Source organism: Salvia miltiorrhiza, chromosome 2 (genome assembly GCF_028751815.1).
Source record: "Salvia miltiorrhiza cultivar Shanhuang (shh) chromosome 2, IMPLAD_Smil_shh, whole genome shotgun sequence".
NCBI classification, from domain to species: Eukaryota; Viridiplantae; Streptophyta; class Magnoliopsida; order Lamiales; family Lamiaceae; genus Salvia; species Salvia miltiorrhiza.
In genome coordinates, this window is record NC_080388.1 from 2,733,039 (window position 1) to 2,751,556 (window position 18,518).

At 37.7% G+C, this 18,518-nt stretch overlaps 5 protein-coding genes across 6 annotated transcripts; 3 read left to right on the forward strand and 2 right to left on the reverse strand.

Annotated features, from left to right (window-relative positions):
- The first annotated feature begins 507 nt into the window (after positions 1–507).
- LOC131012612 (putative cyclin-D6-1) lies at positions 508–3,180 on the forward strand. 2 transcript variants are annotated; one of them, XM_057940595.1, is made up of 5 exons: positions 508–803; positions 887–982; positions 1,072–1,276; positions 2,550–2,680; positions 2,775–3,180. In XM_057940595.1, exons 1-5 carry the CDS (start codon positions 561–563, stop codon positions 3,006–3,008), a joined length of 909 nt encoding a protein of 302 aa, XP_057796578.1. In that variant the 5' UTR covers positions 508–560; the 3' UTR covers positions 3,009–3,180. The 2 variants fall into 2 exon arrangements, with proteins under 2 accessions (XP_057796578.1, XP_057796579.1); XM_057940596.1 differs by having other exon boundaries at positions 509–803; positions 1,075–1,276.
- A 5,055-nt stretch (positions 3,181–8,235) lies between these two features.
- On the forward strand, positions 8,236–10,988 carry LOC131012613 (G-type lectin S-receptor-like serine/threonine-protein kinase At2g19130). Its single transcript, XM_057940597.1, has one exon. It carries the CDS (start codon positions 8,423–8,425, stop codon positions 10,856–10,858), a length of 2,436 nt encoding a protein of 811 aa, XP_057796580.1. The 5' UTR covers positions 8,236–8,422; the 3' UTR covers positions 10,859–10,988.
- LOC131012616 (uncharacterized) lies at positions 10,947–12,674 on the reverse strand. The gene is made up of 2 exons (XM_057940600.1): positions 11,844–12,674; positions 10,947–11,713 (listed from the first exon to the last, which is right to left on the reverse strand). Exon 2 carries the CDS (start codon positions 11,681–11,683, stop codon positions 11,075–11,077), a length of 609 nt encoding a protein of 202 aa, XP_057796583.1. The 5' UTR covers positions 11,684–11,713; positions 11,844–12,674; the 3' UTR covers positions 10,947–11,074.
- Positions 12,675–12,992: 318 nt separating this feature from the next.
- LOC131012614 (G-type lectin S-receptor-like serine/threonine-protein kinase At2g19130) lies at positions 12,993–16,020 on the forward strand. The gene has a single exon (XM_057940598.1). It carries the CDS (start codon positions 13,463–13,465, stop codon positions 15,893–15,895), a length of 2,433 nt encoding a protein of 810 aa, XP_057796581.1. The 5' UTR covers positions 12,993–13,462; the 3' UTR covers positions 15,896–16,020.
- A 13-nt stretch (positions 16,021–16,033) lies between these two features.
- On the reverse strand, positions 16,034–18,518 carry LOC131012615 (uncharacterized). The gene is made up of 4 exons (XM_057940599.1): positions 18,083–18,518; positions 17,669–17,877; positions 16,929–17,036; positions 16,034–16,845 (listed from the first exon to the last, which is right to left on the reverse strand). The coding sequence occupies exons 1-4, from the start codon at positions 18,372–18,374 to the stop codon at positions 16,168–16,170; spliced, it is 1,287 nt and encodes a 428-aa protein (XP_057796582.1). The 5' UTR covers positions 18,375–18,518; the 3' UTR covers positions 16,034–16,167.

Below are 18,518 nucleotides of genomic sequence, written 5' to 3' on the forward strand. Positions count from 1 at the left end.
GGGATAATAAAGATGGCATAATAAAACCGATGTATCCGTGGATTGAAAATCCCTCACGCTTAAGTATTAAAAAATCTAAGTCAGGGCAAAATAAATAAATAAATAAAATTGAAAGATGGTGTATTTTTTATAAATTTTAAAGATTATTAGAAAAATCAGAATTTGTTGAAAGTCCGTGTATTTTACGTAAAATAATATTCCCTCTGTCCCAGCTTTTAGTATCCAACTTTCCTTTTTTGGTCGTCCCACATTTTGGTATCCATTTCTATTTTTAGTAAAGTAGGTGGGGCCCTTACTCCACTTTAATTATTTTAAGTCTCACATAAAATGTGGGACCCTTATTCCACTCACAACACATCAATCACTTTATTAAAACTCGTGTCGTTCTCAACTGGATACCAAAAGTCGGGACGGAGGGAGTAATAATAATAATAGTAATAATAATAATAATATCCTACTAGCCATCCACCCCTCAACAACAAAACCCAATAAAAACTTGTGTATAAAAGTGTGAAGTGAAAGGTGAAAAGAAAAAAAGACCCTGCAAGAATTATCCATCGATGGAGTTTGATTTTGATCTCGAAAATCCATTTTCAACTTCCACTCTCAACTTCCCTTTACTCTTCCACATAGAGACTCATCACACGCCCTCCAAATCTTACCTTCAAACAACAAAATCCAATCCCGCAACTCGCGCCCACATTGTCTCTTTGATCCTATGTTTTTGTCGGAATTTCGATGCCTTTTCATCGTATCTTGCTATTAATTACATGGATCGCTTCCTCTCCGCCGTTTCCATCCCCGTACGTTGTCTGCAACTTTTTTTTTTCTTACTATTAAATTAATTTATAATGGAAATAAATATTTAAGTAAAAAAAAATATTAGGAGGAGAGGCCGTGGATTTTGAGAGTTACTGCTGTTTCCTGCGTTTCATTGGCGTTGAAGATGAGGAAAATAGAGTTCTCCGCTTCTGATTTTCAAGTAATTTTTTTCGTTTTTTATTTTATTTTTTGTGTTTAATGAGAAAAAAACTTGTTTTATTTTTATTTATTTATTTATCTTTTTTTTAGCAGGATGATGGTGGAATGATTCTTGATTCAGTTACGATAGAAAGAGCAGAGATGTTGATTCTTGGAGCTTTAAAATGGCGAATGCGGTCTGTGAATCCATTTTCTTTCATCAATTTTTTCATACCTTTTTTCGGAATTGAAGATGAAACATCGATTCATAGACTCAAAGATAGAGCGACGGAGAATATTTTGAGAGCTCAAAATGGTTAGTTTCGATGTGTGTTTTAGTTTCGTATTTTATTTATTACTACTATCTTTTAAGGGTGTGTATAGTTTTTATCCCTCTATATAACAAAAATTTATGTCTTTAAATGTTTGTTTTCTTATTTCACATTTTACACAAACACCATTTTTCCTTCCTTATTTTCATTTCAAGGAGGGATAATATTATCCCTATATTTGCTTTCTTATCCCTCCTTGAAGTGAAAATAAGGAACAAAAAATGGTAAACTTCTATTTTATGTAAAATGTGGAATAAAAAAAATAAGACATTTAAAGACATAAATTTTTGTTATCCCTCCTTTTCTCATTCATAAAAATGAACACACCCTAAGAGTCATATGTCCAACAACGATTTTCAAAAATTGAAAATACTATTTTATACATTGGAGAAACAAGAAAAAAAATCAAGAAATCAGTTTCCAACTAGGAACCACCTTTTTGTGGACCCTGCTTGACACATCACAATTTCTAATCGCACTTTTTTGTATTTTTAAGTATTATAGTGAAACGCTTTAAAAATTAGAAAATGATTTATTGTTCGAGTATATGTTAGATAAATTCTCAAGTATGATATGATAATTTGGAAGCTGAATTTCTAGTTCACCAATGAATTAAGGCACCCTTAGTGTATGTATAGACAACATTTATTCTCTATAGATTGAATTAGTAAGAGATTAAATCGATTTGAAATTAATTAAGATTAATTTTGTCATAGAAAGTTTATTATAGCGGGATCCTCTAAAAATTAGAAATTGATTTCTTGTTGGAGTAAATGTTACGTAAAAAAAGTGAGTTTCGATAGATGATGTGACATTTTGGAAGCTGAAATTCTAGTTCTTTGTTAAAAGCACTTTTATTTTAAGATTGAGCATCGAATGGTATCTATCCAATTTAATAGGATATCATGAGGCAAATCATATTTAATCATATATGGTAGTGTTCTATCGATATGATTAGATAAGATTAGACGGGATCTAGTTTCATGGTAGGTTGTTCGGTTGGGTAGATACGACCCGATATTTAGTCTCAAAACATTACAATGTAGGATTAATCTTAATTAGATAAAATTAATCTCGAGCAATTATAGCACAATAAAATCTTAAGTGATCGAACAATATATATATATATATATATATATATATATATGATATTTTAATGAAATAAAATACGAGATTATACTAACAACAAACTTTCATCAAGTTTATAGTTGACTATTTATTATATTATTAGTTTTTTATTTATTTATTATTATATAGATATCAAATTACTCGAGTTCAACCCATCGATAATCTCTGCGGCCGCGCTTCTCTCCGTCGCTAACGAGTTGTTCCCGTCCCAACTTCCACGTTTTAGTGATTCCATCTCTTGTTGTGAATACGTGAGTAAGGTAAATATAATCGCTTGATGTAGCTTATTTATTGATGCTTTCGTCGACGATTTCAAGCTCACAACCTATTTATATTTTTATCAATATATTTTAGGTCGAGTTATTCAATTGTTATTATCTGATGCAAGAAAGGAGGGATCCTTCGGCCTCCGATGCGTCCTCGAACTCGTCGACACCATATAATGTGCTTGATTTACAATGCTATAGCCCTTCCAATTCAGAAAATAAATCAATGAGTGCAACAAGCATAAATGCCCATGGCGAAATTAGGGCTCCAAAACGTCCAAAATTTGGAGATTTTGGGATGGCTGGATTGCATGGGACATAGCTTTTCATTATTCACTTAATAGCCTGCAAACTATATATACGAGCAATTTATTATCCATTTTGTTTGTATATCTTTTTATTACTAACGAAAGTTCGAGCTAGTTCGAATGGTTCAGCATTTGTCGATTTCTCTATGTTAGATATTTCTCGATTTATGTGTGTCATCCTTGCACCTATATATTGTATTTCTATGTATTGCAATGAATCATTCTGATTGCATATTTATTGAATTCAATAAATAAATATGCAATCAACAATATTCGTTAGCAAATCATTGCAGGCAAATGAGATTGATAACACCTTTGATTATGATTCTGATTTTAGGATTATTGGGATATAATTACATTAATTTTGGATCAATTTTGATTTTTAATATGAATTTTAAAAAGTGTCAAAAATTATATCAACTTATTAAGCTGTGTATTGACATGAATTCTATTTTCAGTCAAATTAAAACTAGCTAGGTAATCAATTCAATGACATTAATTGAGTGAGATGGACATTGACAAAAAGAGAGAGATGTGATGTGACTTGAAAAGGATGACATCGACATCTCAGCTTGATATCTATAGTTACAAACGACAGTCAATATTCGGACCTCAAGAAGAATAGGATGCGTTTGCGGAAGACGATATTTAATAGCATGCATGTCTCATGATTTCGTTCAATTTGAATAGATTTTTTTTAACAAAAAATAATGATGTTGGGATGATATGTCCATGATGTCTTTTTTGAAAACGTCTAATTGCTCCATATCGACATTCCGACGTGTCAGATCAATTTCAATATTAATAGAACTGAAAAAGTGTGCAAAATCAACACTCTTTTTAATGGGCTTATATCTACTAGCCCGCTTCAAAAAATATTTCTACTTTCAATGGGCTAATGGGCCAGACACATTAGTACGACATTAATTTTGTATATGGGCTTAAATCAACCTCTTCAGGCCCATAATCAAATGGAGGCAACTTTCCCGCCACGATATCATACCATTTGATTTTAAAATCCATTCACCAAGTTTATAGGTTTCATCTATACTTAATAGAAAAAGAGACACAACTTGAGGATTGCCTATTTTATTTTATTATATATTTTATTTTAATATTATTTTACATATTATATATTTATAAGAATATATTAATTCATTAGATATTACATTAAATCTATATGATATATATCTATAGTTATTGGTAAGGCTTATGGATAAATATATTCATTCAATAAGTTATCTAATAAAAATAATAAATAATAAATTGGATTCAAAAAAAAAATTAATAGATTTTTTAAAATAATAGATTATCAAATAAAATAACATTAATTACACGTACGTTCTTTCTGTTAGTCCCCTAAAAAATAAAAAAGTTTATAGGTGGTTGATATAGATATAATCTTAAATGTGAAACCTCAATTTTTTTTATAGGGTCAAACATAAAACTTTGATTTCATCATATCACCAGAAAGTTAAGACATAAGCATCCATATGTACCAAATAAAGTTTCAGCAATCAAAGAAATGTGCATCAAAGATAAGTTCTCTTCTTTGATCATGTGAAGAATATATTGAATAATCATGCTAGTGAACTCATCCACATCTCTTTTCCTTGGAAGTCTTTCTTAAGGGCTTGATGTCAACTCCAACTCTAATGCTTCTATTTGAACCCTCAGGCTGATGAAAGATCCCAAATTTTGCAGCACCATAGGCCTGAGGGTTGAATATTGACACTATTAGAAAACACGCATGCTGCGACCGAAACGCCGGAAATGAAACGGTCATTAAATCTCGCCGGATCTCAACGACCGTTTTAGCTTTCCCAGAACGTCGTCTGTGCACGACTTCTCCACCGTTTTAACGACAAAATAAACGGTCGTTAAAATTAATTTTCGGTTGTTACTTTTTAACGATCGAAAATTTTCGATCGTTAACAACCGAACGACGAACAAAACAAGACAACATTTTTAGGTCGTTAAGATATTAACGACCGAATTTCCGGTCGTTAAAGTCGCGTTTTCTTGCAGTGCGACATGTCATGCCCTTGATCGGATTCCATGAACCATTTACCAGTCCAAACTTTAGCAGTCAGAGTTAGAGAGTTGTTTGGAGCTTGAATGATGATGAGTGGCTCATCGTCTTCCTCATCAACTCATTCTTATCTGTTGAGTTTTTGATACTCAAGTTTGGTTATTGTCATTATGTAGACAAATTTGCTAGTGTTGCTCTCAAAGTATCTGACAGAGTTGATACTTCGGCTGGTACTGTTCATTACGGGTTTTCAGCTTTGCGATTTTCCAGCTTATTAGTGTTTGAGTATATCACGTCTCTTATGGTTATATCTCACAGTATATCAGCTATATGCTCGAAATATTGAGGGTTTATGATTATAGATTGAGTATATCATCTTTATTAGAGTTCTACTCAAGATATAACTCTTTCTAGGGTTTGCCTATTTAAGGAAGAGAATGAGGACGTTTTTGGTGGCTGATTTCATTGATATTCTTCTACATATTGGAGAGTAATTTCGTGGGTTTCAGATCATACAATTTCGTGAGTGTGTGTGATCTTGTTCGATTGCTTTTTCGTGGGTTTATTGAGCAATCTGTTGGGGTAGTGTTTTCTTATTCATTTGTTGCTTTCTCCAGCCTGTTGGTGGATGTTATTTTCGTGGGTGTTGGTGGTGAGTGAGGTTCATTCACGCTTAGAGATTAGATCGTTGTTCTTTTCTCAATTATTCATCGTTGTGAGGGTTTGGGAAGATATTGAGGCTAGAAGGCTAGAGAGTCTGTCGCATAAGTCCTGTAAATATCTTATCTTCACTAGTGGATAATTTACCCTGGGAGTGACCCCCCAGACATAGGTGTTTTATCACCGAACTGGGTGAACAACTCTTGTGTTCAGTGTTGTTACTTTCGTTGATACTTTGTGCTGCACGTTTGCTTTTTGTGTGTGCGACATATGCAATTGGATAGGTAACTTTTCATTATCTATGCTTTCACTCAAAATCAGACCTCCTCAAATTTATAAACCAACTCTTTGCACTTCAAAAATATCGTCCAAGATTTAATGCAAAATGAAGATGTAAACCAGGTGAGGCGGCATAAGATATTGCTTTCCCACCCCATCCGTACTCACACCAACTCGAAATCAATCACATACCCATTCCTTCTTATGCATGTATTTGATAAATTAACAGTATTAAATAAAGAAATTTAAAGGTCACGTCACAGGAGATGATAAAGTAAAGGTGGAGTATGAGAACTGAACGAAAATATTATAAATAATACAAAAAGCCTACAACAATAATTGTCTCTAACCAATACTATGATTCCACATAATCAACTCCAACTATGATGTGCCTATTAAATAGGAAAAAAGGAAACCCTAACCCTAAAAGCTCATGCACATGTTATAGGCCTGTAGCCCGAATTACTTGACAACAAATACTAAGAATAAATAACTGATTCAATTATTAAAAAAGAAAAGGAAAAGAAATATAGAAGTGTCACGGTGTATCAGAGGACTTGAATCCAAAACCTTTGACCTTAGGCATTAATTCCTTACCACTTGGTCAACACACGCACACACCGCATACCCTTTTTAAGTGATAACCCAACGAGGAGAGAGTACCGATCAAATATTTATTTTACATGTTATTGCAAAAAAATTAAAAACTAATTTCCAAAAAATAATATTTAAATAACAAACATATTGACTCATCACAACAAACATAAAATTCATGAAAAGAATAAAATAAACAGTATTAGCCTATATATGTTTTTCAACATAACATAAAGAAATTATACTCAAAACTCACCTCAAACTCGATATGGGTGTTAAATATAAACCCGGCCAAGTTCCCAATAGTTTGCCCCCGCCCCATTAGGGGCGAGTAATCAAATCCGCAGATAAAATTGTCATTTTTAGTGTACAAATTTTATGAGGTGCAAGAGTTCTTCGTTTTTATGGCACAAAAAATCTTCCAAAATCGGTTTCACGTGAGACCATCTGTTTTTATGGAAAATTTAAATTTTATTTTAACACATCATATAGAGGTGGTAACTTGGAATTGAAACCGTCGAATCAGCCCATAATTGGACGTAACCGCCTCCACTCGTTTTGATTTTGATTTCAATTTTATCGAAACGGCAAATCCATGATTCTAAATCATAATCGTACGAACTTTTTTTATTTCGAACCGAAACCGACAATTTTGAATCATCAGAATCGTCCGAACCATACGAACCGACGAGTTTTCCCCCAAATTTTCAATTTTCAAATTTCTTCATCAATTCTCCTATAAATACCCCCTCATTCCAACCCATTTCGATATAATTCATTCACTGTTTCATATATTTTGATATTACATTTCATGAATTGCAAACCAATAGATATTTGCACCATCAATTTAATTTGATCAATTAACTTTTAATTGGCCCAATAATAATTATATTCTTATTAAAAAATAATTTAATACTCCCTCCATCCCCGAAATAGCTTCCTCCTTGAGGACGACACGAGTTTTAAAGAAAAATTGTAAAGTGTATTGATAGTGGAGAAAAAATATTATAATTATTATTGGAAGTTGTGAAAAAATATTATAATATTATTAGTGGTGGGATAGTTGTTCAAAAATGGAAATAAAGAAAGAGAAAGTTATTTGGGAACATCCCAAAAAAAAAATGTTATTTCAAGGACGGAAGGAGTATTACTTTGACCAATAATTATATTTATTGAATAATGTGAGTTCATATATTAAAATATTAAAATAATAAATTTGATTTTTCTTAAGTTATTTATATTTATTAATTCTATAATTCAACATCTAGCTTTACGATAATTTACGAAATGTAAAATTTATATACAAACATATTTATAAAAATAAAATGATGCAATTTGAATCTCATATTTATTTTTGTGACACTTTTTTTATTAAATTATAATAAATGTAAAATCTATGAATTGAAAACCAATAATTCAAAAAATATAGAAAAAATATAAGGGAAAAAAAAATGTTCGAACCGCGAACCGTCAAACATGCTTCATGGGACGGTTCCGATTCCAATTTTCGAAACCGTGGAACCGACGGTTCCGACCCAATTCGAACCGAACCCGTGAACATCTCTAATATTCTAGAATAAATGAAACACATAGGTCGTTAGCATAAACTGTACGTATATTTTTGTTCAAAAGCTTAAGAAAAAAAAAATCGCAGCAGCAAATGACCGGCATTGATTCCACATATTAGAACATGCTCACGTTTGACTTGAACAAGTGCAAGTCTGCAGACTTAATGTATTTTGCAGTTAGACTTTGAAACCTGACTTTGAATAATTTTAAGCTGCTACGGCTCCTTTGCCCACCATTAAACGCTTCAAGCCCTCTCTCAATCTCTCTCTCTCCCTCACACACACACACAGAGCCATGATCATGAGAACCTATACCACTGTGATTCTTGCTCTGATCATCCTATGTTTCAGCACCAACACATATTTGTCCCATGCAGCTGACACCATTTCACCAAACCAAACTCTCTCCGGTGATCAAACCATCATCTCCTCCGGTGGCGGATTCGAGCTCGGATTTTTCACTCCAGGTAAAGCTTCCAAGCACTACATAGGCATATGGTACAAAAAAACCACTGAAAAAACTGTGATTTGGGTTGCAAATAGAGAAACTCCCATTTCAGACAAGCACTCTGCCCACCTCAAGATTTCACAAGGAAATCTGGTGCTCGTAGACGAATCCCAAATCGAGATTTGGTCCACTGGTCTAAACTCCACAGATTCAGGTAGTTCTGTATCTGCAGTGCTTCTTGATGATGGGAACTTGGTTTTAAGACAAGGGTTAGGCTCAAATTCTTCGTCTCCGGCACAAAATTTATGGGAAAGTTACAATAACCCTTCTCACACATGGATGCCTGGTGCAAGAATTGGTTACAACAAGATTACTAAAAAGAAGCAATTTCTTACATCATGGAAAAACTCTGAGGATCCTGCTCCCGGATTGTTCACACTCGAGCCGGATCAAGATAACCGCCAGTATGTAATAAGGAGGAATAACAGTGAGCAGTATTGGGCTAGTGGACCTTGGGATGGTGAGTTTTTTAGCGCTGTGCCCGAAATGAGGACGGCTAGTAAGCATGGCTATAAATTCACCTATGTTGACAACGAGAATGAGATCTACTACACGTACACGATTCGTGATCCATCAATTATAACAAGGCAGATATTGGATATCTCAGGGCAGGTAAAGCAGCTAATGTGGATGGGGGCTGACTGGAATGTGTTCTGGAGTGAGCCGATGCAGTGTGATGTTCGTGCTTATTGTGGAGAGTTCGGTGTGTGCAAGGAGCACTCATTTCCATTCTGTAGTTGTTTGGAGGGATTTAAGCATAGGTTTGAACATGACTGGGAGTTGAGTGATTTCTCTGGTGGTTGTGTGAGAGAGAATGCTTTGGAGTGTGGGAATGCTGATAGGAGAAAAGATAAGTTTATGATGAGTTCCGGCATGGAGTTGCCTCAGTACTCTCGACTGTTGAGTGTTAAGAGCAGAGGTGAATGCGAATCAACCTGCTCGAGTGCTTGCTCTTGCACAGCTTATGCATATGATGAAGGTGGATGTTCACTTTGGGATGGAGGGATATTGAATCTGCAACGGGTGAGTGAGGGGAATAGCAGTGGGAGGACTATCTACATTAGACTTTCTGCTTATTCGTCAGTGTTTCGAAGCCAAAAGAATGATAAGGGTGTTGTCAATGGTGCTGCAGTGGGTTGTTCCGTGGTGGTGGTGGTCATGTTAGCAGTTGGGGCTGCACTGTGGAGGAGGCGGAGACGATGTGGGACTAATAAAGTGGTGGAGGGTTCTTTGGTGGCCTTTAAATACAAAGATTTGCAGAATGCAACTAAGAATTTTTCAGATAAGTTGGGGGGAGGGGGTTTTGGATCGGTTTATAGAGGGACTTTACCTGATTCAACCATCATGGCTGTGAAGAAACTTGAGGGAGCTAACCAAGGAGAGAAGCAGTTCAGGGCAGAAGTCAGCACCATTGGGACAATCCAACATGTGAATCTTGTTAGGCTTCTCGGATTCTGTCGTGAAGGTACGAAGCAGTTGTTAGTCTATGAGTACCTGCAAAATGGTTCCTTGGATTCGAATCTCTTCAAAGCCGAGGAATCTAAGGTTTTGGATTGGAAAATGAGGTACCAGATCGCGCTGGGGATAGCTAGAGGGCTAGTGTATCTCCATGAGAAGTGCAGGGACTGCATCATTCACTGTGATATAAAGCCGGAGAACATTCTTCTTGATGCTGACTTCTGCCCCAAGGTGGGAGATTTTGGCTTGGCAAAGCTCGTTGGTCGTGATTTCAGCCGGGTTCTGACAACAATGCGAGGAACCATAGGTTATCTTGCACCTGAGTGGTTATCAGGAGTTGCCATCACAACCAAAGCAGATGTTTACAGCTATGGAATGTTGCTGTTTGAGCTTGTATCAGGAAGGCGGAACACTGAGCTTTCAGCAGATGATAATGCTAACTTCTTCCCTTCATTGGCTGCAAGCGTGACAGTAAATGGAGGCGACATACCTGGTCTCTTGGACCCTTTATTGAACAGGCGTGCTGATGAAGAACAGTTGTCCACATTATGCAAAGTTGCTTGCTGGTGCATTCAAGATGATGAGAATAGGCGACCTTCAATGAGTCGAGTCGTACAGATTCTTGAAGGAGTAGTGGGTGTGAGCTCGCCTCCGATTCCACAAGGTCTCAGAGTCGTTTTAGCTGCAAGACAGGAACACATAGTGTTCTTCAATGATTCCTCCGCATCAAGTGTGCCCTCTTCTCCTTCCAAGACAAACTCATAAACAGCAAATTAGTTCTGTAAGTTCGAATATTTGAATATTTCAATGTTTTCATAGTACTGTCAATATGTTATTCAATAAACTGCATAACTAGATTGAAAAGGTCATTTAATTACAACTGATTACACAGCTACATTTACCATTCCGCCTAAACATCTTAAGTGGATATACACTGTCATGATTTCGAGTCATTCAGGAAGAGACTCCGATTCTGTAATTCTAACTCCACGGCTCAACCTCCTCAACCAGCTGGGTGCGCATACCAAAAAACTCGATGTGATCATTCTTCCATTTCCTTCTTGACACATGGATTACACATTCTGTTATAGGTTTTATGTCAGCAACTTCAGCTCTCCTTAAACCTTCCTCATAGTCAAGTTTCTGCTGTACCCTCCAGAGCGCTTGCTCAGGTCCACAAAGGTGACCAAAGTAGTAACGAGGGTCAATGCAACATGATCTCGAAGACACAATGCCTTTGATATTAACAGGCCGGAGAAGCTCAATGAATTCTTGTATCTCAGAATAGCATGAGTGAGTAGAATAAGGAACTTCATAGTATTTTGTAACACTTCCTAAATTACCACCCAAACTTCCGGTATTCCTGCTGCACTCTTTTTTCTTTACGTGAGATGCAGAACCGCCAGACATATTTCCATCTTTCCGGGCCACAGACCACGGCATGCCAGATGGCATAATACCTATTGTTGGGCCGCGGAATTCATTCAGCTCTTTAAGAGTGTCACTGCTAAAACTGTAATGAGGGACGGCACGAACTCTAGTAATAGAAGTCTGGGTCGCGAAGTTTTCGTGAAATCCAAGGAGATGCATAATCTGTAATCGTTCTGGCCATACCCAAATCTGTAATGAGGCCAAGTTTCACTGTTTCAATTATAAACTTAGTAAAGTAAAAGAAATCTATTGCAATAGGGTAAAACAGATATCTTCATGTTCAGTGCTTGTGATATATAGAGCAGAAGGTCTTCCTTACCCAATGAGTATATTGGAATAACTATATCATCGTGTGGATGAGAACTGATGATCTCAACAATCTGTAAGAAAGTGGGGTTCAATCTTCTGAAACATAACGGAGATGTAAGGGTTTAAGTGATGCAACATCTTCTGCAGACATCTCACCTCAAAGCTCCACAAAACATTAATTCACACAGAAATATTTAAATCAAAGCTCCACAAAACAATCCTTCTTTCTTTTTCTTTTTTTCTTTTTGGTCAATGAACAAATAAATTTAAAGATCGTGTGACAGTGGACAGCAACAATTCTTTCACTGTCTCATCCACGCGCAAACCTAACATAACACATGCATCTTCTGATTCACTTCCTTCTTTTCTTAAAAAATTTAATGAATCAAAACCTTTGCTGAAACTTGAATAGTACTCATTTAACACAAAAGACATATTGCTAACACTGTAAAATATTATAAATAGATGAGGCTAGTAAGGAAGAAGAGGAAGCATCTGAAGCAGCAGCAACAATTCTTTCACTGTTTCATTCACACGTAAACCTACTAACACAATACAACTATACAAGCATCTTCTAATTCACTTCCTTCATTTCTTGAAGAATTAATGAGTGAAAATCTAGGTTGAAAATTGAAACATCCTCTAGTACTCATTTAACACAAAACAAAACAAGAAAACCACAAATCTTCACGGTAGTCGATTCCTCATTTGAACTTCTTATATGAACAGAACAGCTTGTCTAAGATTACGGTAAGAGGCAGCATGAGTACTATAGCCAGTTCGAGTCTACTACATAATGGAACGAAAATAACCACAAAAACTAGAATCATATTTCAGAGGGATTACAATATGTACCTGTTTGGCAGCAACTTCACGAGGAGGAAACGAGTAATCTGGGTTGCAGTAAGTGTTATCCAGATAAAGGGTATCAAGTGTCTGATCCTTGAGAGCATCAAGCAACACAGCCCTTTCATTTTCGGTGCCTAAACTACTTGTTTCCCTTCGAAAATCCCCAGTGTGAAGCGTACAGCCAGATTCACCACGAAACAAGTACATAACTGAACCTATTTAGAGTGAATGAAAGAGGTCAATCGAAAGCAATAAGATTATTCCAGGAACCGAGAATTGATGACCACAATAGGCCTCGGATTCCAATTTTCGAAACCGTGAAACTGACGATTCCGACCCAATTTGAACCAGAACCACGAACATCTCTAATCTACAATTAATAAAACACATAGGGCAATAGCATAAGTTGTAAAATTGTACGTATATTTTTGTTCAAAAGATTAAAAAAAAAATCGCAGCAGCAAACGACCAGCATTAATTAAAAACAAGCAGAAAGGTAATATAAAAACTAAAATTAGTGACAGCATACCTAAACTGTATGGTATTCCACATATTAAAACATGTTCACGTTTGACTGCTCATTTGAAAGCTAAGAATATTGACTTGATCAACTGCAAGTCTGCAAACTTAAATGTATTTTTCTGTAAGAGTTTCAAATCTGACTTTGAATAATTTTCACCTGCTACGGCTCCTTTGCTCACCATTTCACGCTTCAAGCCCACTCTCTCAATCTCTCTCTCACTCTCTCTCTCACACGCACACACACACACACACACAGCCATGATCATGAGAATCTATACTACTGTGATTCTTGCTCTGATCATCCTATGTTTCAGCACCAACACATATTTGTCCCATGCAGCTGACACCATTTCACCAAACCAAACTCTCTCCGGTGATCAAACCATCATTTCATCCGGTGGTGGATTCGAGCTTGGATTTTTCACTACAGGTAAATCTTCCAAACATTACATAGGCATATGGTACAAAAAAACCACTGAAAAAACTGTGATTTGGGTTGCAAATAGAGAAACTCCCATTTCAGACAAACACTCTGCCCACCTCAAGATTTCACAAGGAAATCTGGTGCTCGTAAACGAATCCCAAATCGAGATTTGGTCCACTGGTCTAAACACCACAGATTCAAGTAGTTCTGTATCTGCAGTGCTTCTTGATGATGGGAACTTGGTTTTAAGACAAGGGTTAGGCTCAAATTCTTCGTCTCCGGCACAAAATTTATGGGAAAGTTACAATAACCCTTCTCACACATGGATGCCTGGTGCAAGAATTGGTTACAACAAGATTACTAAAAAGAAGCAATTTCTTACATCATGGAAAAACTCTGAGGATCCTGCTCCCGGATTGTTCACACTCGAGCCGGATCAAGATAACAGCCAGTATGTAATAAGGAGGAATAACAGTGAGCAGTATTGGGCTAGTGGACCTTGGGATGGTGAGCTTTTTAGCGCTGTGCCCGAAATGAGGACAGCTCGTAAGAATGGCTATGAATTCACATATGTTGACAATGAGAATGAGACCTCCTACACGTACACGATTCGTGATCCATCAATTATAACAAGGCAGATATTGGATGTCTCGGGGCAGGTAAAGCAGCTAATTTGGATGGGGGATAACTGGAACGTGTACTGGAGTAAGCCGATGCAATGTGAGGTTCGTGCTTATTGTGGAGAGTTTGGTGTGTGCAAGGAGCCCTCATTTCCATTCTGTAGTTGTTTGGAGGGATTTAAGCATAGGTTTGAAGATGAGTGGGAGTTGAATGATTTCTCCGGTGGTTGTGTGCGAGAGGATGCTTTGGAGTGTGGGAATGCTGATAGGAGAAAAGATAAGTTTATGATGAGTTCCGGCATGGGGTTGCCTCAGTACTCTCGACTGTTGAGTGTTGAGAGCAGAGGCGAATGCGAATCAACCTGCTCAAGTGCTTGCTCTTGCACAGCTTATGCATATGATGAAGGTGGATGTTCACTTTGGGATGGAGGGTTACTGAATCTGCAACGGGTGAGTGAGGGGAATAGCAGTGGGAGGTCTATCTACATTAGACTTTCTGCTTATTCCACAGTGTTTCGAGGCCAAAAGAATGATAAGGGTGTTGTCATTGGTGCTGCAGTGGGTAGTTCCGTGGTGGTTGTGGTCATGTTAGCAGTTGTGGCTGCACTGTGGAGGAGGTGGAGACGATCTGGGACTAATAAAGTGGAGGGTTCTTTGGTGGCCTTTAAATACAAAGATTTAAAGAATGCAACTAAGAATTTCTCAGATAAGTTGGGAGGAGGGGGTTTTGGATCGGTTTATAGAGGGACTTTACCTGACTCAACCGTCATGGCTGTGAAGAAACTTGAGGGCGCTAACCAAGGAGAGAAGCAGTTCAGGGCAGAAGTCAGCACCATTGGGACAATCCAACATGTGAATCTTGTTAGGCTTCTCGGATTCTGTCGTGAAGGTAAGAAGCAGTTGTTAGTCTATGAGTACCTGAAAAATGGTTCCTTGGATTCGCATCTCTTCAAAGCTGAGGAATCTATGGTTTTGGAGTGGAGAATGAGGTACCAGATCGCGCTGGGAATAGCTAGAGGGCTAGTGTATCTCCATGAGAAGTGCAGGGACTGCATCATTCACTGTGATATAAAACCGGAGAACATTCTTCTTGATGCTGACTTCTGTCCCAAGGTGGGAGATTTTGGCTTGGCAAAGCTCGTTGGTCGTGATTTCAGCCGGGTTCTGACAACAATGCGAGGAACCAGAGGTTATCTTGCACCTGAGTGGTTATCAGGAGTTGCCATCACAACCAAAGCAGATGTTTACAGCTATGGGATGTTGCTGTTTGAGCTTGTATCAGGAAGGCGAAACACTGAGCTTTCAGCAGATGATAATGCTAACTTCTTCCCTTCATTGGCTGCAAGCGTGACAGTAAATGGAGGCGACATACCCGGTCTCTTGGACCCTTTATTGAATAGGCGTGCTGATGAAGAAGAGTTGTCCACATTATGCAAAGTTGCTTGCTGGTGCGTTCAAGATGATGAGAATAGGAGACCTTCAATGAGTCGAGTTGTACAGATTCTTGAAGGAGTTGTGGGTGTGAGCTCGCCTCCGATTCCACAGGGTCTCAGAGTCGTTTTAGCTGCAAGACAGGAACACATAGTGTTCTTCAATGATTCCTCCGCATCAAGTGTGCCCTCTTCACCTTCCAAGACAAACTCATAAACAGCAAATTAGTTCTGTAAGATCAAATATTTGAGTATTTCAATGTTTTCATAGTACTGTTAATATGTTAATATGTAAGATCAATATGTTTTCAATGTTTTCATAGTCTTTCTCGGTTGATACCAGCACACAAAGATCTTGTACTGTAAATATGTTATTCAATCAACTGCATAACTAGATTAAAATGGTCATTTAATTACAACTGATTACACAGCTATATTTACCATTCCTCCTAAACATCTTAAGTGGATATACACTGCCATGATTTCTAGTCATTCAGGAAGAGACTCCGATTCTGTAATTCTAACTCCACGGCTCAACCTCCTCAACAAGCTTACCCTACTTATGCGTATACCAAAAAACTCAATGTGATCATTCTTCCTTTTCCTTCCTGCCACAGGGGTTACATATTCTGTTACAGGTTTTATGTCAGCAACTTCAGCTCTCCTTAAACCTTCCTCATAGTCAAGTTTCTGCTGTACCCTCCAGAGTGCTTGCTCAGGTCCACAAAGGTGTCCAAAGTAGTAACGAGGGTCAATGTAACATGATCTCGAAGACACAATGCCTTTGATATTAACAGGCCGGAGAAGCTCAATGAATTCTTGTATCTCAGAATAGCATGAGTGAGTAGAATAAGGAACTTCATAGTATTTTGTAGCACTTTCTAAATTACGACCCAAACTTCCGGTATTCCTGCTGCACTCTTTTTTCTTTACGTGAGATGCAGAACCGCCAGACATATTTCCATCTTTCCAGGCCACAGACCACGGCATGCCAGATGGCATAATACCTATTGTTGGGCCGTGGAATTCATTCAGCTCTTTAAGAGTGTCACTGCTAAAACTGTAATGAGGGATGGCACGAACTCTAGTAAGAGAAGTCTGGGTCGTGAAATTTTCGTGAAATCCAAGGAGATGCATAATCTGTAATCGTTCTGGCCATACCCAAATCTGTAATGAGGCCAAGTTTCACTGTTTCAATTATAAACTTAGTAAAGTAATAGAAATCTATTGCAATAGGGTAAAACAAATACCTTCATGTTCAGTGCTTGTGATATATAGAGCAGAAGGTCTTCCTTACCCAATGAGTATATTGGAATAACTATATCATCGTTTGGATGAGAAGTGATAATCTCAACAATCTGTAAAAAAGTGGGGTTCAATCTTCTGAAACATAACAGAGATGACAGCTCAAAGCTCCACAAAACATTAATTCACCCAAAGAAATATTTCAATAAATGCAAGAGGAAGAATCAAAGCTCCACAAAACAATTCTTTCTTCTTTCTTTTTTTATTTTTTGGTCAATGAACAAATAAATTTAAAGATCATGTGACAGTGGACAGCAACAATTCTTTCACTGTCTCATCCACGCGTAAACCTAACATAATACATGCATCTTCTGATTCACTTCTTTTTTTTATTGAAAAATTAATGAATCAAAACCTTCGCTGAAACTTGAATTAGTACTCATTTAACACAAAAGAAGACGAAGCATCTGAAGCAGCAGCAACAATTCTTTCGCTGTCTCATCCACGCGTAAACCTACTAACACAATCCAACTATACAAGCATCTTCTGATTCACTTCCTTCATTTCTTGAAGAATTAATGAGTGAAAATCTAGGTTGAAACTTGAAACAACCTCTAGCACTCATATAACACAAAACAGAGCAGCTTTCTAAGATAACGGTAAGAGGCAGCTTGTCTACTACATAATGGAACGAAAATAACCACGAAAAACAAGAATCAAATTTCAGAGGGATTACGACATGTACCTGTTTGGCAGCAACTTCACGAGGAGGAAACGAGTAATCTGGGTTGCAGTAAGTGTTATCCAGATAAAGGGTATCGAGTGTCTGATCCTTGAGAGCATCAAGCAACACAGCCCTTCCATTTTCGGTGCTTAAACTACTCGTTTCCCATCGAAAATCCCCAGTGTGAAGCGTACAGCCAGATTCACCACGAAACAAGTACATAACTGAACCTATTTAGAGTGAATGAAAGAGGTCAATCAAAAGCAATGAGATGATTCCAGGATCCGAGAATTGATGAACACAATAGGGCTCTTAACAATCAAAAGAGGGGAAATCGGAAAATTTCAATCGCAAGGAAAATCCGACCCCAAACAACGCCAATCGCAGCAAAATCTAACTGAGAAGTTACGAATCAAAAGCAGTAAACACAATTACCTGGACAATGCTGAGCATCAATCGCCTTGAACGCGAAATCGACGCGGGAGCCAGACGAAGGGGAGGTGAGGGAGAGCGAATGCCAGCTGCCGATGTCGACGATGCGGAGGAGGGAGAGATCGAAGCCCGGGAACTTGCAGGGGATAAGCTTGGCCGTGAGGCGGGAGCAAAAGAGCGGGCCGTGCCGCCAGGCGCCGGAGAGTCCGGCGGTGTGGTCGGCGTGGAGGTGGGTCAGGAAGTATGCCTGGCTGCCGGCCGTCCATCTGTCGACCGATATCATTCCGCTCTCCATCGGAGATGCTTTTTTCGAGCTGCTGCGGCGGTGGAATTGACCTTTGCGGCGACCGGAGAAATCGCGGCGCGAATGCTTAATGGAATGTATTACTATCTAAGTCTTTTTTCTTTTTTTTGGGCGGGAGATTCTGAAAATAAATTT